Consider the following 26,922-nt stretch of genomic DNA (forward strand, 5'->3'; position numbering starts at 1 on the left):
GCCGAACGGTGGTGGGCAGCGCCTCTTTTTTGCTGGCCCCCTGCGAGGCAACACTGATGTTAGTCTTGCTCACTCCTTCCCCGGGTACCCTCTCTAAGTCTCGGAGCCCGCAGCTACTTGGTCTTCTTGTTATGCAGCGTGTGACCTTGGGCATCTTCCGTGCTTGGAAGCACTTCTGCTGTGGGTGTTGATTAGTGAGCCGTTGGGGCAGGGCTATCATTACGAGTCTTTGGGCCTCCTCACCTTGTCGTGTGTAACACAGTATGTCTTCTGCCCCTGAGTTTGCTGTCTTTGGAGGCGCTGGATATCAGGTCCCGTCCCTTACCTTTGTAATTAGGGAGAGCGGCAGCAGTCACTGTCGGCACTCAGCCTCGCACTCCTCACCCGGTATTTTGGGCTCCGTCTCTTGCTGGGGCCTTACTCCACCGCTTGTGCTGGGAGGGCTGTCTAGCCTGGATGACCGCCTTTTCATTGAGTGCCCCCGGTGCCTGCAGTGCCTGCCCTGAACGCCGTATTCGCGCCAGTCAGTGTGTGTTCCCTGCACTAATTGAGGCCTCGGCTTCTGTTATGTGTGTAGGCCGCTTCGGATTTTTTGGCCCCGTGTCTCGAGCGGCGCAGCTTTGCAGCTGGAAACTGGATCGGAAGGTGCTTATTGGTGTTTTGAAGGGGGTGGTTATGCCAGGCTTCCGTCACGCGTGTAGGACGCTTCAACTATTTCAGCCCCGGTGTGACTGCAGCTATGGCCGGCTCTTCGTCCTGCAGCCCTCTCCCGGTATTTCCGGCTCCGTCTCCTGCTGGGGCCTCACTTTGACATTCTTTCACTGGTGGTGGCAGGGCTGTCCACCCTGGGCAGTCGCCTTTCCGTTGGATGCTGTCCGGTGCCTGTAAAGACCGCCCTGGACTCCCTAAGTGCATCGATCTGTGTGTGTTCCCGCCGGGCCCCTGCACTAATCGAGGTCGCAGCTTCTGTTACTCTTGTGGGCTGCTTCAGATATTGCGGCCCCGGTTTCTCGTGTGGTGCAGCTTCGGAGCTGAAACCAGGATCAGATGGTGCCCTTATTATTCTGAAGTCCACTGGTGTCTGTGAGGGCGGATTTATGCCAGGATTATATGCCGGATTGATTGGGGTACTCGCACCGGTCTCTGAGCTCCTCTAAGCTGCGGCCATTTCACTCGGCTGCAAGCCACGCCCCCCAAAGTACAATTTTTAATATATGCCAATCACCCCTAAGGAAGCAGGGTGGATTATATTAAAGGCGTGGATATATAAGTGCAAGCTTATATGGCCCTGTAGTGGCATTTAGATTCAAGGACGCTATAACTGATAGATAGTCTATAGGATAACATGAGCTGACCCCCGGGCAAACAACATGCCTCATCATCCATGACAATAATCTCATGTCAGGTATGATGTGGCATGCACCAAGGTTGCCACTTTAGAGGTTGTCCACCTGGTTGCCGCAGCCTTTCCTATGCCCATGGCTGCCAGCCCTCACTCGCTGCCTCCAAGACAAGAATCTTTTCCCCTGGCAGAATATGGGAACTCTCCCAGGAGTCAGAAAGAATTGCCTGGATGGGAAGGAAGTCACACCTCCATCCTTGACAGGCTGGCTAGTGAAGTGGGACATCCCAGCGGTGGGCTTCAGAGGCTATATTGCCTGTGATATGCAACCAGACTGCCTCCCAAAGGAGTAAACAGCCCTCCTCCTGCCCACAGGTACATTTGCACCCGAGCAGGTAGGAAAAATAGGCATTCAGGAGGTGTACACCCACAGAAGACTAGCCACACCTCTAGATTGGGCTACCTGGTCTGGACAGTTAAGGAAGACTCCTGCCATTTTAAAAAGTGTTAGAATAGTGGTTTATGGGTAGAAAAGGTGACCAACACCCCCAGCTGTGGTCACCTCAGGGGTGGATTAGCTGCTGGGGCTAGTAGCCTTCTGGCCACTTGCACCCACACCACTAATGCCCCTAAATCTAGGATTTAAGGCTGCCCCTGACACCAGAACCTCAGTTCTGATCTGGCTTGCAACATGGATAAAAGAAGAGACCCGTGTCTGTGACCACAGGAGCTGCAGAAATCAAAAGCATGATACTCTGCACCCGTGGAAGCTTTCCTGAACCTGCACAAACAGGGCTCATCCTCCAGACAGAGTGATCCCTTTGAGAGCCAAAGGCATCACCATACTCCCTTGGACTAGTATCACTAAAACCCTGCATCCACAAGTAAAAATAATGCACCAGACCTGAAGAATCACTGGCCATCGGACCCTCCGAGGGATCACCCAGAAGTAGATGGTTCAATGCATTGTGGGAAATGTAGTAATGACCACCACTAAGTTTCAGGTGGCTACTATGTTCCCCAAGACCTCCGGATGTTGAATTAACTTTCCACTGTGCTTACTGCTTCCAAGGCTTGATGGTCGGCAGTCCGGCGCCCACAACCTTTACTCGACTCTGCACCCCGAGGGAACTCCACAAAACTTTCAGCCGACATCAGCAGGTTCTCCGTTGTTGACTTTTCACACCCTGTTCGCCATCAGTATTGTGCAAGTCATAAAGCCCCATCTCTACTGCTGCTCTGGCTTCAGCACCATGGACAACCAGAACAACTCTCTACCTGGCTACTCTACCCAGGTAAATTGAACTGACTGTCTTGGCTTTGTCCTGGGACCCACATCCCTTTTACACTCCTACTAGTTTTTGGTATTGACCGCAATAGAAAAGTCCTGCAAAATCTGCAGTCGTGCATTGCTTTGATTATGTTTTCTTCTAAAATCCATAACACTGGTTATATGTATCTGATCTTGTTCATTTTGCTGTTTAAATTAAGATAAAAATCTGCTTTATTTTTATAACTTGCTGTTGGATTTCTTTCGAGTCATGTCAATTACTTATCATCCATGTAGGTACTCTGAAATGCTTAACACATTTTCCTCTAGTCAAGTCTGACTGCTCTTTGCTTCTCTACAAGGAATGAGCTAATGCTTTATTATTGTAAATCCATCTGCTTCTTTTTGCGGTATTGTGAGAGTATTGAATAGCGAAGTCTAACTAGCATCACCACATAATACTCCACCTTCCTGCATCATTGTTATAGCCATGTGGTGTACAGTGGCAATATAGTTGTCACGTAATGAGGCATCCCGGCATTAATCACCTGCTAAAATGTGATTGACTCCAGCTACCACTATCATTAATCTTACCAACCATTCCAAAAAAGAGGCATTGTCAGCTTGCTTTAATGTTTGTTGTAACACTCCAACAGAGTAAGATTAAGTATACAATTAACAAAGAGAGCCAGGAGGCATTCTTCCATGGTTCTGGGTGAGGACGTGGGTGTGCTCATCAACTACCTGATGAACTGTCCCTTTTACAAGGTATTGGATAGAATACAATGGATATAGAACCTCAAATCTATAATGACATATGTAACTAAAACCAGTGCTTAATGTGTAAAAAAGTAAGTGACAGGGCCCTCGTAAGGAGTCCACTGTAGCTTGCACCACCCATTGCCCCTGCCAGCGTAGCCAATGACAGTACCAACACAGCTACTAACCGTTACACTACTACAAGTATGACAATTTAGACAATTTCAGCCCCTCAAATAATAAGAATTGCTTGGGCTACAAGTATTAGTAATTTGTAATGTATATTGAATTAATATAAAACTTTTGTGCTCATCTCTAAATTAGACAAACATTGCCACCATGTGGCAGACTGTCATAAGTGCTGGCGTTGACAACATAGGGCCTGATTATGATGTTGGGCAGAAAGCCAACTGAAAGCTCGTCTGAGGCTTTCCAACGGACATCATAGGTTTCCGTCCTGGCGGTCGGAGGGAAACACGCAGGGCATTCCGCTGCACTTACGACGGGCTCAAGGTTGGACAGATAATCCCCAAATAGCGGCGGTGCCATCAGCATTATGATGTACGTTTCCCACAGCCTTTCCATGTTGGCCTTTCCGATATGGAAAGGCTGTCAGAAAAGGATTTTCGAGGCCCCCTTACGTACCTGTACCCCTGCAGCCTCCGCTATGAGGCCTTTGGTGCCCCCACAAACATACATGCATCATGTGGTGGGCACCGCAGGGTGCCTGCCACAAAGTGCATGGATGTTTTAAAAGTTTATTTATTCTATTTCAGCTTGTGCTACAGCCGGCAGCACAAGCCACAATAGAAAAAATTACACTTTCTGACCGCCGTGAAGGTGGTTGTATGTAATAGTGGAAGCGGTACCGCCAACTCCTTGTCGGGCGGTCCAGTTTCCGCTACGATGTGGGTTGGACACTCGTCCGACTGACATCGTAATTAGGTCCTTAGTGTGGGTGCCCAGTACAGGAAACCACCAGCTCAGATTAAGTACTGACTATAACTGCTAACAAAGATTATTTTCAATTGAGAAGGTAAATTCATGCCCAAACACAGGTATGCTATTTAACAAATGCATATAACTACTGCATAAATAAATAATTTCCCTTAAATATCTTGTTGAGTGATTATTAGTGATATGTTGTTCTTCTCCATAGGCTATACATTTGAAAGAACCAACAGTATTCGTTTTACTGCTTGGCCTCCACTTTAAATACAAAACGAATATGCATATGATGGGGAAAAGCCAGTAAAAAGTGACTGATTATTTTCCCTCTGTATTTTTTCCAGATCAACTTTGTGCTATTTGTTGGCATAATAATCATTCTTGTGCAGAAACTGCAGTCTCCTGACATTGGCGGTAATGAATCTAGCATTTACTTGTAAGTATGGTGCTTATGAAGCAAACAAAACCTAGGTTTTAATTTTAAGATATAATATACACATAGTAAAACAGAGACACTCCTCATTTTGAATTTATTTTCCTAAATCCACCAAACACATGCTGTTTGGAAATTTCTCTTCAAATGTATGATTGTATGCAATTCACTCAAAAATATGAAACATGTTCATTCTGTGTGAAAATGTTAATGTATATGATAACTAAGAATATAATATTAACTGTTCATGGCATTAGACACACACACACACACATACTAAAAATACGGCAGTAACGACTAAGTACTGCTGTCGTTTTTAGGAAGCATTTTACTAATATCTTTGGCTCTGTTTGACGAATGTGCACAACATTTTCTCAAAATGTTACTCACAATTGTTTGATCATTGAAAATTCATGAACTTTAGTCAAGGGGCGGGGGTGGCAGAGCTATAGAAAGGGGGGTTCCAAAACACAAGATCTTTGTTTTCTTATGCAGTGAACCACAGAAATAAAGCACTAGGTGTAATGACACCAACTTTGGCAGGTGTACTGAGCCTAGTTTCTTCTGTGTTCTGTGCATGTTGTTGAATTTATGACAGAGTAATGAGTAGGGTTCAAGGCGTTTGGTTTATGTATATCTCACTTTTAGGTAGACAAATAGACAAGAAATCTAAGTGACTATTCACAGATGAAAATTTGTCCTAATCTGTCATTTGATGATGTTGCATTATGTTCACAGACTACTGTGAAGTCAGCAAATAATTGATCATGCAGATTTAGATCTCGGGGACGATGCATTACCCGACTTGAGAGCTGGGGTGATCCCCGAAAGGGTGAAAAATAATATTTTCTTCCAGAAAAAATAGTTTATGTTTAGCAAATGAGTTGTCAAACAAACTTTGGAGGATAGACAAGGGTTTTCTTTTCTTGAAAACATGGAGTGAATGGCTTTATTGTACCTCTCTCCCCTATTTCTGTATTCCTAACTCAAACGCGAATCTCCACAACATGCTTCTATCTCCAACAAAAACTCTGGTCTGGTACAAGTATGTACTTTGCACAAAGGCATGACCTGTTCCAGTACTAGGTGCTATTGTTGTTACTGGTGTTGCATACAAGAAAACATGGGGACATTTCTTATAACATTTGCATTATGTGACGATTTTTTGGACAACCTCTCAAAATAAAGAATATATCATCTTAAATGTCATATTATAATGGGTGCAATTTGCTTAAGGAAACACATTCATAGGGGGTTCACATTTACTTTTTTCATAGGTTTATATAAATAAGTGAAAGTGCAAAAAAGGAACATAGACAGTTGATACAACTGGATGGGTAGGCACTGCTTGAAGTTGAACTCAGGAAAAACTGAGGTGGTGTTATTTGGAAACCTTTCCCCTCAGTGGTCCCCAGTTTGGTGGCCAGACACTCTGGGCCCTACTCCTATACCAGTAACCAAGGCAAAGAATTTGGGGGTCATCAAGTTTCTAAGGTGGTCTCCTCCTCCTTCCTCACTATCAGAATTGTATGTAAAATTCTGCCTTTTATTCCCATAAATACAAGAAAAACAGTACTGACCTCCCTTGTTCTATTCAAATTGGAGTACTGTTATGGACTGTATATTAATTTACAATCCAATTTACTTAGAAGGTTGCAGGCAGTACAAAGCGCCGCGGCTAGACTGGTCTTGGATGTTCCTAAATACCAGTCTATCAGAGCCTGCATTCAGGATTTGCACTGGCTACCAGGTGGTCAGCAGATAAAATGTAAGGATCTTTGCACTGCTTATAAGGCATTGCATAGAGAAGGACCGCGATTTCTTCTGGACCTCTTTAGCTGGTACTCTTCCAACAGATTGCTTCGTTCAGCCAATGCCTATCTGATGCCCACCCCTAAAAATAAAAGGACTAATTGGGGGGGAAGGAGTTTGAGCTGCAACAGTATAAAGGAATGGACGCTCTTCCACTCTCCCGTAGGAAGACTTCATCCCTGCTTGAGTTCAGGAAACTCCTCAAAACATGGCTCTTTAGAAATGAGCTTTTCCTGACACAGCATTGCCGACCGTGAGCGCCTAGACACCTCCGGGTAGTAGTGCACATAATAATTTGTTATAACTTAACATACTGGGGGTTGGAGAAACCCCTAGGCACATGCAAAAGCAGTAATTAATGAGTATTCCTGGTGGGGAGACTGGCAATAGTGTATAGTTGAATGCAACATTGTGTGCCTCAGAGTCACTGGACACAGCCAAAGGCTTTGTCTACTGGACACTGAGATGGGGTACTGGATGCAAAGCGTTACCAAAGGCTACATCTAGTGCATCATACTCCTTGGACAGTGCTGACGCGTCAGTGTATTTTGTGAGCCCAGAAGGAATTAAGGTGACATACTGGGTGCAGTGTGTGCCTAAAAGTCACATCTTGAGAGCAGAGCTGGCTGGTAACAATAAAACTAGCTAATTTTCCTATCAGCCAGTTTGTGATCACAGCCACTGGTGGTCTGATTAGCTATCACATCGAGATATTTTTTGTAGCAGTTGTCATTTTCTCTAGGTGAAAGTCCATAAACAATTCACTAACCCAGAACAGGAAAATGTAATTGTTGGGTGTCATGAAGAACACAATATAACCCCCCAAAAAATTGGAGGGCACACAGAGGCGTATAATATGGTCCTAAATAAAAAATAAATATATATATGTATATATATATATATTCTAAGGTTGTTTGCAGATTACAATATATAGTCTGAGAGCGCAGGTATCCGCCTGGGGCATTCTGAGTATGTCTTCAGCCGACTCCATGATGGCTGCACAGTGACACCAGCTTCAAAGCCAGCCGCGGTCCATGCAGGTAAAAGTGGTGGGGCGGTGGGGCCGCGTGGGGAGGACTTTGAGGGACGATGGCGAGGGAGGATTAAATAAATGATTAATTTTCCCTCTGCATCATCCCTCGAAATTCGCCCCACGCGGTCCCACCGCCCCACCGCTGTTACCTGCATGGACTGCAGCTGTTCAAAGAGTTATGTTCATGGGCCCCAGACAAGAAAGGGCCAGTGGATACGTCCAGGAATTATCCAACTTCCCAGAACTAGTTACCAGAGGTGATGTACTTCTGGAACTATTTTAGTGAAGTGCCATCTTCCAGTAAGCTTCCATGGGCCCTTCTGGGGCTGCTGGCTAGTGACCGCAACCTTTACAATATGGTGGCAAAGCAGAGTCAAACCGAACTAAAAATAAAGGTGTCTATTTTCATTTCATGTTCAGTAGTTTTTGCTTTAGTATAGAGCAAAAAGTGTGATAGGACGTACGTGGGGAACGGTACTTTTAGAACATCTACAATAACTTTGGCTACCTTGAACAATCTGCAAGAGACGTAGAACCTTAGTTCAGCAATTTTGAGCTCTACCAAATGTGTTGTAGATTCGTCAAAACAGTGCACATTTATTATCTTTTGTGTATCCACTAATCATCCCACCCATCGCTATCATCATTACTGTTATATAAGTGTATGTATGTGAGTGTGTGTGCATATATATATATATATATATATATAAAAATATATATATATATATATCATAGATACATTAAGAGATACATATACAGAAAAACAACACATGTATATATAAATATATATATATTTATACATATATATATATATATTTTTTTTTTTTATCGCAGCATGTAACGTGCAATTGGGCTAGTCCAAATAACCACTTAAATCAACTGTAAATATTAATTTAAAACAGCATATCATTTATTTTGTTTTGTTTTACTCATCTTATGCTACACGTATTTCTGATTTTGACCCTTTTCTCACTTGAGAGGAATTTATGAAGTTATATCCTATTTTTTTTATGTTTACTCTAATGTGTTGCCTACTTAGAATTTATTAATTGAATGATCAAGCGCACATCATTCTTGCCCTTCAGACGTCTTAAGACATAATTATTTGAGTAGCTACAGTCAGTTTTATATTGCTCTTTACTTTATATTTAATGTAATTATTGTTATAATAGCAAGAACTTTAATTGACCTTTGAATGACCCTTTGAAGGACCCCCAAACATAATTAGGTTGAGCACATAGACTTCAATAAACGAGAACGAATGTTTCCTGATTTAATAATAAAACAATTTACTTTCCTACTGGCCCAATAGAAATGTGAAAGTTTTTCTGTAACATCAATCACAAGGACATACACGTATGGCGTGAAATACTTGGAGGGCAGATGCCCATGAGCGAGGACATTATGTGTTTCTGCCATTAAACTTAAGCCGTTAAAGCAGCAGAAACTATTTAAAGCCAACGTAAACTTAAACTTGGCAAGTCTTTGCTTGACAGATGGGGACTCATATCACAGGCAATTAGTCACGCGATATTTCACTCTCGTTTCTTCATGAGATACTTTGCAAGGCAGCACATTATTGTTTTGTTTACCTTGAATGACATTAGGTGGTACATTTCTATTATTTCCACTGGAAAACGTGGATCTATTTGTTAGGTGTGGATAGGAAAAAACACATATTGTTTGAGAAAAAAAAGTCTGTGGTAATGTCTCCTACTGAAAGTGAACAAAACTCCAACGGAGTGGTAATTCAAGGTCTTTTAAATAGACCGTATGTTCCACATTTGACATGTTGATTGAAGTTTTCAACGTAAAAGGTTTCTGTTTGAAAGTCATTTGCTTTCAATTTATGTAGTGATACGGTTCACTAGCAGTTGCTTTGCATTAAACATCATTCCAATGTTACTTATCCTAAATACAATGAATGCAAAATGAAATAGCCCAGTGGAAATTCCATTTGGTCATTTGTTACAAAAGTCTACAGTATCCAGTACATTTCAACTGGGAATTTGGATATTTAAGCTCTCTTCTAAGGTGCTCTTGCTAGAATGATGTATTTTCTACGTGAGAGGCTATGTGAGAGGCAGGACTAGCGAACCCATGGCAGAATCAACGCTGTATAATCACCAGCTCAATGCCAAGCTACTCTGCAATGAACAGCCCCATGCCCTTTGCTACCCCGGACTCCTTAGCCTCATCGAGCGTCCTGCACCCTCCCCCCAGCGGCTGGGTTAGCGGCTTTTGTAGACCCTCCGACATGCAGCAGACTGATAGTTGCAGGGGAGAAGACACGAGGTGCAGTGCTGAGCAAGCAGTGGGAGAAGGTGAGAGGAGAAGGCGGTGTAGGCCTGCCACTTAACCTGCAAGCCCACGTTCCAGGAATTTGGCAGCAGTAGTCTTACAAAAAACAGTGACCAGGAAGGTGAGATAGCCACCATGCGAAGCCATGGGGCATAATTTTAAAGGAGGGAGGGGCTTAGGCGCACAGGGGCATACGAGCTCTAGAACAGCTGCAGTCATCACGCAATGCAAAGAGGCAGCCGGCCTTAGGGTGCTGCAGCTTGCGCATGCTTCGCGGTGCCCACTATGCAATTGCCTAGCCAACCGCCACCTCGTCCTAGTTAGTCCAGCCACTGAACAATCAATTGGACAGTCCTCCTAGGACCCACAGAGTCTGTGGCATGGAGGGCCAAATGGCTGCCACATGCAAACACCAGAACACCTACAGAGGTGTAAACGCACCAAAAAAAGTGCTTTAACATCCAACAGCCAGTGGACTAGACCAGCATTTAAAGAAAAAAAAACACTACTAAATCTAAGGTGCTTTCCAACACCTTAGACTAGACCAGCTGTGCAAAAAGCCCAGCCCATAAAAATCTAAGTAAATCTGTAAGTGCCTCGAAGGGATTAACATGCAGTCGGGACGAGAAAGGGCACTGCAACCGCTGACACCGAGAAAGGAAAAGTTGCAAACTCTTCTGGCCACAAAAAGGATCAAAACAATCTGCCTGGGAGAGCCAGTGTCTAATCTCACCAGTGCCCTGCATGTTTGAAAATCAATAAAGATATCATCAAAATTTGACTTCATAAAGGACCCAGTCTGGGCCATTTTTTTTCACCTCAGTCGATATGGAAGCCCTGGCAGCACCAATTTCTTCAACCACAAGTATAAACAGTTCCTTTTATGAGACAATCCAAAACACTGAGCCTCATAACCGGGATGTGGGCATCGAAGTAACGCTTGAGAACGAGGAGAACAAAGAGATGGGGCTGGGGCCTAATAACTGACATCGAGTTACTCTCATTTAGCTCATTATCACCTCCAACACCACTCAGACAATTATTAACAAACAGTGTCCCAATACTGATTGAGGTCAGGGCAATAATTGTCCAGGGTCAAATTAGCTTGGAAAGTTAGCCACAACTGTATGCAAAAAACATATCGCACCATGAAGCACACAGGGTGTGGAGACAACAACCTCTGAGCCCAAGATCTAGATCTTCGTGGTATGTGATTCTTCGTTGTTCAGACTTCGTTGTTCAGGTAAGTCGTTTTTTGATCTTCGTTGTTTAGGATGTTTCCCCAAGATCTACTGGGCTCACCCCAGTCTGAACCTATCTTAGACATGGCACATAGCCAATGTGAACAAATTATGGGAGAGTCACATTTCTATAGTCTAACTCCATCAAGGAGAGATCAGTGGACTGACAAAACAGACCCACAATAGAAGGGGGTGGAAAACCACTCCTGGGATGCTCCGATTTCACTCAATGACTCCAATGTGATACACCATAGTATGTGGACCACAATAGACATGGGGGCATGAACAGGGCCACCTACAGAAAGTAAGAGCTTGGAAACAATACCACCGAGACCTTGCAAAATCAAGAGCCCATTGCCTCAACAGTGCCATGATCCATATGGGACTTGTTGTTCAGAACTTCACAGCAGGCATTGATGCTTTGACCTATCAGTTAAACAAAATGGATGTGCAAGTAAACCTGTTAAAGACACTGGCTGTATTTTATCTAGAATTGATCATAAGTTGGCCAACTTAAAGAAACTGATATCCAGGGCCCAAAACTATGCAGCAGCAACATATGTACACTGTACCTGCGCACTGGACCCTATTTTATTCAGTACAGCCATCCTCTCAGTGTAACTCTTGTAAAGCGAACATCAGAGCAACAGGGGAAAAGGAAGACTGCTTACTAATCACGCCATCAGAGGAGTCTGATGAGCCTGGCAAATAAGAGGTCAACCCAAGGGGGGAATCCCCTGACAGGGCTCAACTGTCCCCCCAAGTATTATCTGGGAATATAATGACAAACAAATAGAGGAAGAAGCAACGCAAGGCTAGAAACAAAATGAAAAGCATTTCAGTAATTGCACCCTTTATAAGCACAAACCAAATGGTAGTACTTAAAACTCTGTCTGATATAGAACCAATGCAATTGGGAATTCAAGTCAATAGGAACCCATCAAAGAAAATGTAGTCCTTTCCATCATTCAATAAAAATCCAGGAAAAGCAGCATCAATTTGTGTCACCCTACGCCCTGAGGTCTGTGACACTGTCAAACAGGGCCGGACTGGGAACAGCAACCAGCACTGGCAGGTTGCTCCTCGAATGGCCCTGGGAGTGGGTGCTAACAAAAAGCACTGTTGCAAATCCGGCCCTGTAAGAAAAGCACACCATATGGGCACAAAACCGTCCGTCCCCCCCCAGCCAACTGGGGTGATGCCTGGTGTCCTATACAGCCAGTCCGGCCCTGCTGTCAAAGGCGAGAAATCATTTTTGAACCAAGCAATGATAACACTTATTCCAGCTTCCACAGGTATTGGTTCACATAGGCACCAATTTTGTTGGAAAACCAGCAAAGGGAGAATGGCTCAATCATATTTCTACGATTAGTAAGTGTGTAATCTTAAAAGTCTCAACAATCAACCCAGAATATGTTCAGTAATGATCTGCAGTTCAGTGGCAAACACAAGAAGCAGCTGGCACCCATAGCATGATGGATGATCTTCTGCTGGTTTACTATCAAGGAGTAAAGGATACTGCAAACCAAGGGCAAGTGTGTACTGCACAACCATCTGGAAATTCAATAGAAAGCAATCAAACGGTCTTCACCATAGAATATCAGTCAAGGGGCAGACATGATATTCTAAACCGTGGTGACATCTTAAAACTATTACAGGCCGTGCCAACCCTTGAGAAGACGTCTACGGCAGGTATTGAATCTTCCTAATTCCTAGCTCTCATGGAGGACAAGACACAAGAGGCCACCATTGTGACCTGTGTCTCAAACTTGATGGCCAGGAAAGTCTTCCTGGAGAGAGAGCATTTTCTCAGATGGGGAATCAGGATCAGCATGCATACCCGGGCCCCACTCGCTTACGGAAAGGAACCAACTCCACCATGAGTCTCAGAAAACAACAAGTAAGTATGCTCAATTCTTAGAAACCCCATTGGCAAAACGGTGTTATCTTCTCCCATAAAATATAACATGCATTCCCCAATTGATGCATGCAGAACCACACAACTAGACCATGGTTGGGTATCAGCAATTCTGCATGGTGCCAGGCAATCCTGGCACAATGATGCCATCAGACACAATACAACACAGTCACCCAAATCTATAAAACTATGCTCATGGAACATAAATGACTTTCATGATAAAAGTCATAGTAAGGACTTGTTAGACCTCCTGAGGGATTATCAAATTATTATGCTACAAGAAACATGGTTAACATAGCCGTTTTTCATTGATGAATTTATACTATACTACAGCCCAGCACATAAAATAAGGAAGTTTAGTTACCCAAAGGGGAATCTGACAGCTTTTGTGGCAGCCGTATTAAAGACAGAAAGTAAATTGGTGCAACCAGGTGACAAAAATACCCTAATGATCAAGTTGACAAAGTGTAAGAGTTGGGAGACCCCTTTTAATGATCAATTTATATATTCACCAGGGCCCATAATCCAGGAAAGCCTTGTAATTTAAACCTTCAAACATCCTACTAGACAGTTTACAAGACCCAACATCCCCAGAAATGCTGGTTTGAGGTGACCTTAATATGAACCTGATGTGGCCTTTCACCAGAGATGACCATATTATACACCACAATCATCTCTGGCTTGTCACCAAACAATCTGCAGGAACGATAGAGATACAAGGCAGTGCCACTGGTAAATATCTAGATTATTTGTGTTAAGAGTATTAAATGGCAGATATCAACAAGATGTCCCACCAGCTTTGACCTATTACTCATCTGACTCACACTTGATTTCACAGCAGCATCTTTCCCTCTACTTCACTTAATTACATCATTCCAGATTAAAAAAATGGATTAAAGTGATCATGGACAACAAATTATAGAGCCTGTTGTTAAATGCATTCACCATCAGCAATCAAGTATTCTGTCGGGGGAAAATGGAAACGATACATTATAAGAGATTTTATGGTGGTTTGATGATACTATATGTACAATCGAGGAGTCTGCAGCAGCACGTTTTAGGTATTGTTTAGTAATGGACACCTAACCCCAATCATCAAATCGGCACTCTTTACAAATAAATCTAATAAACAACTACTATCAAAAAAACGCCCAAGCGCATACCAGGTTACAAAGTGCTCACAAGACTTAAAAAAGATCCCAATTTCCGCCTTATGTCATATTGTAAAGAGGAATCGTAATATAATCCTGAGAATGGCTCAGTCGCTCAGCGGCAGCCTGGGATCCGACTGATACAAGCGGATGTATGACATTACAATGCATGCTTTTACCACGCATGCCTTTACATCGCAGTTTTTACAACGCATGCTGTTACAACGCGTAGCGCTATGGGGTGCTGGATAGTGAATAGTTTCATTTACTATTCCAACTCCAGTCCCCGTGGATAGTAGGGAAGGTGTTGGATAGTAAATTAAATCTATTCCCTATCCTAGAGGGCCCCCCAGCGCAATGCGTTGTAATGACATGCGTTGTAATAGTTGCGTCGTAAAGGAACTGCGTGGTAAAAGTTGCGTTGTAAAGGATGTTCCCCGATACAAGCTAACCTTAGGTTTATAAATAAAGCTTAGCGTAAGATGGTTTGGGAGGAAAAATTAAGAACGAAGCAAAACCTCTGGGAAAAATAATTGTATCTCAGTAAAATGAAAAACTTGAGAGACTTCTGGAGGATGGTGAACAAACTAAACAGGACCTACACCTTGCAACTAGCTCTAGTTTAACAATAAGAAGTTGGGTGAACTTTTGAACCTTAATACTTCAATCAATTCTCAGAGGACATAACACCCTCTAACCATGTGACAAAAAGCACCAACTCTTTAAACTCCATAAATCTAGACTAAAGTACTCTCAGCTTTGCTGAAGATCAAGTATAAAATCGTTTCAGAAGTGGAGACTGATGGAGCGCCGGGCCTGTATGAAATACTCCAAGGATTGTATAAAACCAATCCTACCTCCTGGTCAGCCAGCCTGATGGTGGTTTTCAAAAGTGCTCTGCAGTTAAAAACTATCATGTAAAGGCTCTATAATTAACTCAGTCTTCAAAAGGGGTGATCACCAGCAGCCTGAAATTTACTGTCTCATCACATTGGTAGATACCGAGTCAAAGGATTTTGAAGGCCTTCTACTAACTGAACCAATTGCAACTGGTCCTTATGTAAGGCGCTCTGACACCTTCGGGTAAAGTTTGCGCTATATAAAATCGCATTAAATAAAATAAATAAATAAAATGTCACTTTACAATAATGGATAAATTGAAGTTAAACAAGCACGCGAACTATCTCTGTTTTATGGACAAGGAAGCTTTTTACTGTGTGCAGTGTAATCTCAGCTGGTAGAAATTGTCATGCTGGGCATTCCTGAACGTCTCTTGAAAGCAAAACAGTTGCTATACATGGACCCATGGACCAGAATGAGAATAGGGGATGGCTCTTTCTTGTCCAGGAAAATAAACACCTCCCAGGGCTTAAAGCAAGGATGTGTATTGGCGCCATATGTGTTCAATCTTTTTTTAGTATACCTGATCTCAGGTCTGACGAGGTAAATACTCACACGCCAAAGCTAGGAGATTTACACATTTCACATCTTTTGTATGCAGATGACATGATTCTCCTCAGTCAAACAAAAATCTCTCTACAACACCTAATTGGCAGACTGTCTAATTTCTCAGTAACCGAAGGCATGCCAATAAATCAAAAGAAAACCAAGGTCATAGAAGTGAGCAACAGGATACCAAAAATGCACAAATGGTATCTGCAAGGATAAAAACAAGATAAGGTGAAAGCCTATAGATACCTCAGAGTATTATTTGAAGACAAAGGCTCCTTCCACCAACATAGGCAGGAGCTACAAAGGAAGGGTAATGCACTACTTCTGTCATTTTCGAACGCTGTAGAGATCCTTGGGTGACTCAAGCTCCATCCCATTTCTAAAGGTAATAGCAGCAAAGCTAACTCCAAGCGTAACCATTTGGAAGCGAGGCGTCATGAGGCAAAGACATAATGACCTAACACTTGATTATCATGAAAATATTCAGATTGCTTTACTGTCTTCCATCTAACGCCTCTCTTTCCCAGATAAAACTTGAATTTGGCCAAGTGAATGAATGAATCAATCTCTAGAAAAAGGGCATACATTAAAGTATGGAAAAGAGTACAGTCCTTGTTGGCCAGCCAAGTTTGCAAAGCCCTCTGGCGTGAACTCCAAACAAGCACAAATTTACTCTCTCTCGGTATCTAGACTCCGCCATTGACGACCTGGGTGTTCGCCCAAGGGTCATTCAAAAAAACGATAAATAGTGTAAAGAAGGACAATGAGGCACTGTCAGATAGATCTAATGCCTGGATGGTACTAAACGACTATAAAGCCCTCAAACCTCAGCCCTACCTGGAGCCCGGGTGGTCCCTGCAACTAAAAGAGCACTTTATCAGATACCGCTTGAGCCTACTCCCAGGACGTGCCCACACTGCGCCCTGACTCAGAGAAGCGAAAATAGCATGATGCAGACTGTGAGAATCCGGGGAAGAAAATATTGTTCATTTAACTTGCGCTTGTCAAGGTCTTATGAACGAAAAGAGGGCAATGCTGAGAGCACTTCTTAATCACGTGGATTTCGAACCTGCAGACAGGTCGTGATTGCGTGCTTAAAGACAATGGACAACATCTTGAATTATCATTTTACAACATTTTTAAAGCATGCTGCAAGAAAACTGAAAGGGTGTGAAATAATGGTGCCTTAAACTCATGGATGCCATTTTGAATGACTTTTTAAACGAAATTTCAGAAACATTGTAGTATTTTATTATTTATGCTCTTTCAATATCAAGTCTTAGAGCTTTTAATTGTGTAGTGCTTTATGAAACTTGCTGTGGCAGTTGCACAAATATGCCAATGTATGCTATGGTTTTTAATAACTATGCATAAACAATTTACTACTAGTGTCATTCTGAGTTGTCCAGTAACATGAAGTTGTATGGCAGTTTAAATGCTGCTGATTCTAGCCAGTTTCACCAACCCTTTCTACCCTCCATTACAAGTTTGAGGCCTAGAATGGGAAATAACGTGGGGCCCAGTATTTCTGGGTCATTTCTTTATTGCCTGCTTGCATTTTCTATCTGCTTTATGGTTGGTAGAAAACGTGAGCAGAATGGTTTACTCGGTGGTTTTACTAGGTGCAGTTTCACACCATGTATCTTGTAATTCTGCATAGAGGTATTTCAGCAGAAACCTGTGGAATTACCAGTTTACCTCCATGATCAATTTTGGAATGTGATCTTGGTAAACAGATGCAGAAAATATTCACTCGATTCCAGCCGTATCTTAGACATTTCTTATTCTGTGACTAGATGTTTGGCTAGTGTTCATTGGAAAAATTCATTTCCCACAACTGAATCGGGTTATAGAAATTTCCAGCAGGGCATTATTTCTGTGGCCAGCACATTAATCTTTATATTGCAACATTTTGAGCAATCAAGTTATGTTTTGTGGGACATTTGTTTGAAAACGAAATGTTGAGGATAAAGTGATTTCTGTTGCTCTGACAATATTCTGTAGGGAAACACAAAACAAATTCAAAATATTCTGAACTGTATTTTGCAAATAACACTCCTTGCTGGCCTAATTCCCAATATAATGTAGCTGTTTTAGCTGCATGGTTTTCTCATCCAAGTGTATGCTGGCTACAAGCTGACAGCTGTGTATTTGATTAAGGAGAGTGGGTAGTGCATCCTAAAATTATATTAATGACTTGACAGTTGACTCATCCTTCTTGCAATTCACTGGCAGATTGTGACTCCTATATGTTTGTTGCCAATCCATCCACTATGAAGCAAAGCATGCCATAAAATTGAATGATTTGAAAAACCAATCTGAACATTTTGCCATTCTTTTGCTCAATATGGTGACTGAATGACCTCACCAATATTTTCCCTATGTGTATAACTGACAGAGCATCACATTGTATGTTCATTCACCATCATTTTGTTGTATTTCTTTGCAAAATATAAGTGGACACATGAAGTATATTGAGCATTTATGTACATGTTATGAAGTGGAGTGTCATTTATCAAATGAAAATAGCAACTCAAAATTGCAAGAAGCATGTTAACAATTTGTTGCATGTTAACAATTTGCAAGTAGGACATAGAGATGTTATTCAAGATTATAGGCATTACATTATTTAACACCATTAGAATTTTAGAGTTATTTATCAAATTATTCCCATTATGTTATGCACATTCTACGTATGAACATATTTTCTCTACTAATTTCTATTGTATTCATTAATGGTGCACTGAATAAGAAAAGTAAGCCTAAGGTGCTGATTTCCATCTCCTGGGCCATTTTGGCTGCAAAATCATGTTTGCACCTAAAAGTGGAGTCCTAGGGCCCGATTCACAGAATGAACTTAAGACTAAATCCTAAACTTACTACTATTTGGTATTCACAGAATGCACTTACTACTTTCGGGATTCACAGAGTGAACTTACTACTTTCGGGATTCACAGACTAAACTTACTACTTTCGGTATTCACAGAATTGATTTAAGACTACTAACTCTAAGTCTGAACTCGGGCCGGAAATTCCGGCCCGGAGGCGGAGCTTCCGGCCCGGAGGCAGAGCTTCTGGCTTGGGGGCAGAGCTTCCGGCCCTGAGGCGGAGCTTGCGGCTTGGAGGCGGAGCTTCCGGCTCGGAGGTGGGGATTTTAGCCATGGCTGAAATCTCCACCTCTGGGCCGCAAGGTCCGACTCCGGGCCGGAAGCTCCGCCTCCGGCCCGGAAGCTCCGCCCGAAGCCGGAAGCTCTGCCTCCGGGCCGGAATTTCCGGCCTGAGTTCAGACTTAGAGTTAGTAGTCTTAAATCAATTCTGTGAATACCGAAAGTAGTAAGTATATTCTGTGAATCCCGAAAGTAGTAGGTGCATTCTGTGAATACCAAATAGTAGTAAGTTTAGGATTTCGTCTTAAGTTCATTCTGTGAATCAGGCCCCTAGTTTGCAGCAGCGGTTTCTCCGCTATGGGAGTGGAGCGCCGTCCCATCTGCCAGCAGCCAAAAATTTCAAATGAAGCAATAATAAACCATTGTTTATAATCATTTTATTTTTGCTCTCAGAGCCGAGGTTTGAAGCCGGGCCAGGAGGAGGATAGACTGGTTGAAGAGTGGTTGCACTGCTATTCATTGTGCATGACGGTCTGGCCGGCCGTGTCAGGACAGCCAAACCGTCATGCGCACCGAAGCTCTCTCCAACCCAAGCTGTGTAGCGGGGTTGGAGAAAGCAGGCACAGGCTCCCAGTCTAAATGGGTGCAAAAATCATAGGCACTCACGTCAATCCTGATGCTGTTTTCAGCAGCATGAAAGCAGCATCAGGATTGGCCGCAGAGGACTCTGGGGGCGTGTACGTGCAGTGGAGAGGAACGCAATGCTGTGATGGGGAAAGTAAGTGTTTTTTTTATTTGTCTCGCTATCCGTCTGTCCTCCCCGCCGTCCCCTCCTGCTCCACCACTATATCGACACACGACTGCTACTGCAAGTTGGAATATATTTTGCCATGCACTAATTGAAAAAAGTTACTTGCCCATGAGCAAATTATGTACCACACACTCTTTGCCCACATATGTTTGCAGGTAAAACCTGACACTTATCTTCTTGATAAATATTGCAAAAATGTGATTTGCTCCAGATTGCAGTCAAGGAAGCAAAAATGTGGGATTCACACTCTGAAACACGTTCTAGTGTGCGCAGTTCATAATTTCACAAAATGCTCCCAACAAGAGCCTTACCAGGTTTTGCTTGCCAAAATCATGTGGCTAAATATCACAGGATACAGGGACAAATAGCACATGTGCAATTAGCACAAGGGTGATTTCTGCCGAACCTGAATTCCTATTGTAGATGCAAACAGGAATTATTTGTACCAAAAATAGGATCAGCACTTAGAAAGCTACCTAATTGTTTGGCTGAGCATGTCTTATTTAATATGTACCTAGAAGGAAACTCTCAAAACAAAGTGTAACTGTTCCAGGAAATGTATCTGGCAAAAGAAGAGCAATTTTTTGAAAATACAATACCATTGAAACTCTAAATACTATAGTTCATACAGAAGACACTGCAGTAAATTATTATAATAATCATAGAAATATGTGACTTGTGAATTTGTTTAGAGCAGGCACTGCAATAAAAACAAATCACAACTATGTAGCACTTGCAATACCTGATACAGCATATGAATCTGATACCTCTGAAGCTTCCATGAAATACTTTGAAGCCGTAGAGTCTACGGGGCATATTATCAAGGGCCTTAATTCATGTGTTAGCGACCTTTTCCGGTTGCTAACGCATGAATTAATTATCGCCCTATTATCAATGCGTCGCTAACTCCGGTTAGCGACGCATTTCATGCGTTATTCATCGCCCCCACGCTGGGGGCGATGAATAACGCTAATGAGATGCAGGGTGGGCGTTCCCACGTCCAACCACATGTAAAATGTGGTTGGAGGTGGGATTGCCTTATTCACAAGGCAGGCCTTGGGAGAAGGAGACCTGCGATAAACGTGTCTATTGCAGTTCTCCCAACGCCTGCTTTTAGTACGTGTTAGGCATTGCTAACATGAGGGGTGGATCATAAAGCTGAATCCACCCCCCCCCCCATATTATCAAGGCACACATTAGCGCGTGAAAACAGCGCTTGTTTTCACGCGCTAATGCGACCTATCGACGATTTCACATCGCCTGTTGGCTTTAGCGTTGAGAATACGCTGCTAACAGGCGATGTGAAATCGGAGATAGATTTTTCCACTTTATCAACGCTGTGCGATATTTTTTGCACAGCGTTGATAATATGCCACTACATTCGGTAAAAAAAATTTCGAGGCAACCACAGTATCTACAAGATTGAGATAATGAGTAATACTCATTAGTTGCATATTGTCATCGTCTGAATATGCAACAGAGTGAAACCAACGGATTCAATCAAAGAAGCCATGTTACAAGATAGATATTGGAAAAGTAGGACTAAGGCCCGATCCCTCAGGCACTTCTTATGGTAATGGATTATTTGGTGAGTGATATGGGGCCATAGACACTGCTCGAGATCAGTCCAGTACTTAACGTGTTTTCCAAGATACTCACTACTGTAAATTGTCCCAGAAGTGTGCAATGTGAGACCAAATGTAGCAGACATGTCTAAAAGTTCTGCTTATTCCTTCCACATCTGCCGTCATTGATAAACCTTGATGAAAGAAGCTCAAACGTCAGACTGGTAAGAGTTGAGAATGTTATGATCTTCGAGGGACATTTTCCAGATGAGTAGGAATTGAACGATTGTCAGAAGAAAGATACAAAGATTAGTTAGAACAGTGAAAAGAACAAAGCTAAGCTCTTTTGCCATCCTTTATAGGGATTGAGTCTGGAGAACCCAAGGAAAAAGTAGCATTTTGTGAGCTGATGAAACTTTAAAAATTATAGACAGAAGTATAGTACCCTTTTTAGTGGATAGTGAGTCTCTGATTTTTTTGTTTCAGACTGAAAGAACTCTGATAAATCCTTTGCACAACTGAATAAAGGAAGAAATAGATGAGTAGTTACTTTTAGCTCCCTGGAGGCACGATTCCTGTAAATTAGAAACGTGTCTTTAGTTAAATTTAAAGATTTTTGCTGTCTCAATATAATTTAAAAAGTAATTGGCTCCAGCATTACAAATGTGTTTACTGTAGCTTTTAAGCTCATACAGATAATCTTATCTTGAAAGGCTCGGGGGCCGATTACAGTGTCGGTCGGAAAGCATTCTGACCGAATCGTCCTCCTAATGGTTTCCGACTGCTTCGGATTCGGGAGTCCAATCGACCGATTACAATGGTTCCGAACGTCACTCGGTCGGATTCCCATTGACTTCAATGGGATCCTCTGTTCCGACCGAATACACAGCTTGCCATTGAGGAAAGGGGTGAGTGGGGAAAATCATGCAGTCTGTGGCAGGTACCCCTTGGTCCGTAGACCTGTACGAGTCGGCTCCAAACAACTCAATTTCTCTGAATGCTGTTCGGATCTGAGTCAGAAAGTCCGAATGCTTTCTGACTATCATAACCAGTCGGTCGGAAGGCTTTCTGAATCAGTCGGAAAGACAGGTTCCCAATTGGATTCGGCCGACACGAATGCCGTTCGGAGCCTTGCCGACCGACATCGTAATCAGCCCCTTAGGTCGTATTGTGCTTTTTTTAATTCACTTAGTTTACACCACTTCTGTGCTTCTCAGAGCAAGCTTGCATACCAGGGTGCTGTGCTATGACAGATTAGGAATGTTGCCAGAATAGAGAAATCTTGTGCGTGACATATACATAAATTAAATTGTAGAGCACAGAAACCGTCATCCAGGTTGTTTTCAAAACTGGCGAACCTTGCTAGCAACAATTATAGAAGTGTTTTGGAATGTAGTTGACCCATGATGCACCTTTATGTACCTCTGGCTCCTAGGATTTGTGAGGGTGACGAATCAGTAGAAGAGTCTAGAAACTGCCCATATAATGGTCTATCCAGCTTAGGTCTAAAATGTTTTGAATTTTGATGGGATTCAACAGAAAGAAAACGAGGTTTGCACGTATTCTCCATTGTGGGCACATTGGTAGATATAAGAATTTTGACAGGATTTTACAAAATGTGTTGCCTCTTTAACTATAGGATCATTGGCTAACATGCTGAAGTCACCCAATACTGTATATTAGAGGATTGTAGCCATATTAAGGAAATCTCTTCCAAAACGGAGCCAAGTAAAATTCCAGGCTGTGCTGGGGGGCTGGGGTTAGCCTATAAGCAAGAATAGCTTTAAAAATGACAAATGACATGTAGGGCTTGTGCAATATTAAGTGTCAAACCTTAGGACTATAGTGGAAAAACAGAGCCTGTGATGGTGTTTTTATGGCTTAAGCAATCCCTCCTCCAGGCCAGTCTTATCTGCCCTTGCGAGTTACGTTGAAGACCTGAGGAATTTCTATTGCTACTTCTGGGTCAGAATGTAGTGTAAGCCATGCTTCTTTTATAATCAGAAGGGTAGATATATCAACACTTTGCAATGGTGCAAAGCCATGCAAAGGGACAGAAACCAGCACAAAGTCTAGTTAAAAGTATTTTCTTTCCTGCACAAACCTTTTTCTGCCATGGAAAGTAGTCCTAAAAAGAACGCAAACAGCATTATGGGCTACTTTGCATCAAGTTGCCCTTAAAGTAAAACAAATTGTGCTGTGCACTGCTTTGAGCTGTTTTACACCAGGTTGCATCAAAGAGGCCTCCCTTTGGTGGTATGAGCATTTTCCATGCTACAACCCACGGATTGTCACTCAAAGGCCTAGCTTATAAAATTTGGAGACAGGGTTTTGTGCCAAAAAACGAACACCTTCTTTAGGGAGGCACCAACACGAAGATTTTATTTCTTCTAACTTTTGTCACATTACATGTGTACTGCACTGTACAGCACACAATCAGTGTGAATAGGTTTAAATCAGGTGTCTCCAATCAATCAATCAATCATGAGCTACCATTAGTTTGCAGATACCTTCAGAGCAGCTTGCAGCATTGAGTTCATTTTTAACCCCTTCAGGGCTGATGACGAGCTCAGCTCGTCATGAGCGTAACCTGCCGTGCGCTGATGACGAGCTGAGCTTCTCATGTAACGCGGTAATTTCAAAATTGCCGGGTACAGCCGGAAAAGCCGCCGCATTGATGCGGTTAAATAAGCACAGGGTCACATTTTCCTTCCAAAGTTTAGGGAATGCTGTGATTATTTTCCATTATTATCATCAGGCTGCAGATAGCAGGGCCTAATAATGTGCACTGCTCAGCCTGATTTATAAACCAGGCTGGGGCACAGAGCTGAAAAACTGAAGCACTGCAGCATTTAACTCTTAAATAAAAGTCCTTGTCAACTCAATATTAGAGCATGCAAATCAAAATGATGTTGCTGAATGCTTTTAAATGGGAGACCATTAAAATGAAGAATTAACCTAATGATTAAGTTAACTCTTCATTTTAATTTTCTCCCATTTCACAGTGTCCCATTTACAACAGAAGCCGTCTTACACTCAGTGGCCAGTAGACACTTTGCCATATTTATAACTGAAAAAAGTAATTTTTAAAGTGAAGAAAAATATGTCTATGAAACATTAAGTTTTAATGTCTTTCTCCACTTTCAATTAAGCCAATTACCTCTTAATGTTTTATGAAGCATGTTTCTTCCCATTTAAACAAATGGCTGTATTTTTATGTTATAAATATGGTACTGTGTCTACAGGCCCTGAGAGCCTCAAACCTGGCAAGCCGCAGTCACGCTGTACCTCTTGTTAGGGTTAGCCTCAATCAGAGGTTTTTAAACCCAACTTTTGCAGGTATCAGAGAGGTGGATTTCCTTAATCCTTTGGTAATCACCATCTGTACCCTTATTTTTCTTTCATTACTATTGCACATTTGCTCTTTTTGAGCAGAGTGATTTCTAAAGGCCCTGATAAATGCTCCCTACACCTTGTTGAAGAGTTAATTTAGGGCAGAATCAAGTTAACCCAGAAGACCTAGTCAGAGATATATGTTTTCCCTGTCTCACTCTACTTGTTTTTAATCCTGTCCCTAATAGACAAGAATAAAAGGTTAAGGTCTGATTAGGCATCAATTTTAGTTCCACTTTTTATACATGTTCACACTATGCACATCTCACCAACACATTCTGCTCCTTTAGGGTAGGATTCAAAACATCCAAGAGCCCTGCTTATTTTAGGAGTTGTAGCCCACACTTCAAATATTGCTTGGGTGTGAGAAGGAACCCAATGATGAAGCATGTCACCTTATGGTGGGAGAGTGTTTTTGTCCTTGAAAGAGTGTCAGCTACATGTATAGTCATACCCACACTTTTAAACCCTGGTATATTGTAGTGTGTGTATAATTTCTTGGAACGTTTACACCCGCTGGTCTTTAAATATCCCTTGCCATTTTTGTGTTTTGACACACGTGAATATGCAATAAAAAAATATAGCTAATCCTCAAAGTTTCCTGACCTCTTTAAGAAAAGTGTATTAAAATTAAACAGACGCTGAGCTTGATTCGTACTTTCGTTAATGCCAAAGTCTAAAAAAAAACGATATTGCCTTATAACTATTAAGCAGAGTCTCCCACCCAGCTTAACTGCCCCAGATGCGCAGGCATACTCATTTTGTTCTGAAGGGGCTAAGAGCTAGGGTTTGTGAATACCAGTGCGCAAACCAATGCTTCTGAGAGGAAAAATGTTCTGCATGGCAGGAGTGAAGAGAGAAAAAGGAAAGATTAAAATTATGGGGCATATTAGCAAGAAGCTCGTTAAAATATCGTTGTTTCAGCTGCAGGAAACTGCCGCTAAAGCAGCGATAATGGGCTTGATAATATGCGTTATAGAATTCCAATAGAAGCCCAGGTTAGATGTGCAGGACTAAAACGGCGATAATTTTAACGAGCTTCTTGCTAATATGCCCTGTGGTGAGCGCCATCGGGGTAGCAGCCCCCCGGATTATAACACGTCCTTTAATAGTGAAGAAGAGCAAGGCAGATATATTAAAATAACTTAGCCCCTAATGAATGTGTTAGATAACATGTGCAGTACACCCACTTAAATACACCATATAAAACCTAGTGATCTCCCAAAGTTTTTCTGACCTCCGCAAGACTTGTGCATTAAAATGAAATACACGTTGAGCTTAAATCTACTGCTGCAAATGCTGAAAAAACACAGATATTGATTTTAAATATCAGATCTCCAATATCAAATATATTTCACATCGCTTCCTACCATCTTCAAGATCCACACATTCTTCAAGATAAGCTGCTCCACATTTTAGGCCACTAAAATTGGCACCTTTCGCAGGTGGCAGAGAAATTAGCTAACTCAGGCAGACACCCCCATACTAGATGTCAAAATATCGCTAGGTTGAAAACAAAAAACTAACTGCAAAGTCGAGAAAACAAAAAGGCAATCTCCCTCCATCTTTGTCCTCAGGATCTACAACGATATGCCCTTAGTATCAAGCCTTCACTATCAATTCAGAAACCCCCGCACTTGTTCAGGATTTCGTTGCTCTCTAGCTATGTTTGCACTCTACAAATACCTGTAAAAACACTCGTACATATTTTAATACATAACTTTGCCGTGTCCAATACTAAACGCACCACTATTTAATTCAGCGGTGCCCGACACTAACATGGCGCCCGCGGTGGACGCCATGCCTTGTGGGAGCACTGGGTCCCCTTACACGTCAGCAGATCAGCACTAGAAGAGGAGTATCTCCCGCTCCACACGTCACTGGAGCGCCTTGCAGTACACAGCTCCAAAGGAGCATAGGGACCCAGTCTGCAGTGTCAGTGGTGACTTAATGATCCCCGGCCGCGCCTGACTCCAACATGATTCCCATTTTGCTGCAGCTACAGGAGGGACAGTGGTGGCCCACTCCAACTGATGTTCCACTTCCTTCACCACCGGGGAAGCTCATGATTGCTTATAAACCCAATCCTGGGAACTGGCTTATCTCCAACAACAAGGGGCATGAGCATCACTCTGCGCCTGACCCCAAAATGGCTGCCACTGATCCCATCCCATCAGGATCCGGAATCTGTGAACCTACCTCTGACCGTGGAGACCTAGCTTTTTGACCGAAGCCCGTTGGAGCTACTTGATAGCTAAAGAGGAGATGGGCTGTGGACTACCCCTTCAGCCGTCACCTACTCAGCCGGTCTTTGGACAAAACTTACTTCATCTCTCCGTTCTATTCTCCCTCCTACCCCTTTACTCTACCCCTTTCTCCTTTACGC

General features: G+C 42.6%; 1 protein-coding gene across 4 annotated transcripts in view; it reads left to right on the forward strand.

Annotated features, from left to right (window-relative positions):
* Positions 1–26,922, forward strand: part of ADCYAP1R1 (ADCYAP receptor type I) — an 857,256-nt gene that overhangs the window by 671,619 nt on the left and 158,715 nt on the right. For all 4 annotated transcript variants that reach the window (XM_078665292.1, XM_078665293.1, XM_078665294.1 and 1 more), the window contains exon 12: positions 4,664–4,755. In XM_078665292.1, the coding sequence (XP_078521418.1) occupies positions 4,664–4,755 (92 nt within the window). The remainder of the gene's footprint in view (positions 1–4,663; positions 4,756–26,922) is intronic.

The sequence above is a fragment of the Lissotriton helveticus genome, chromosome 10 (assembly GCF_964261635.1).
Source record: "Lissotriton helveticus chromosome 10, aLisHel1.1, whole genome shotgun sequence".
In the NCBI taxonomy this organism is placed as follows: Eukaryota; Metazoa; Chordata; class Amphibia; order Caudata; family Salamandridae; genus Lissotriton; species Lissotriton helveticus.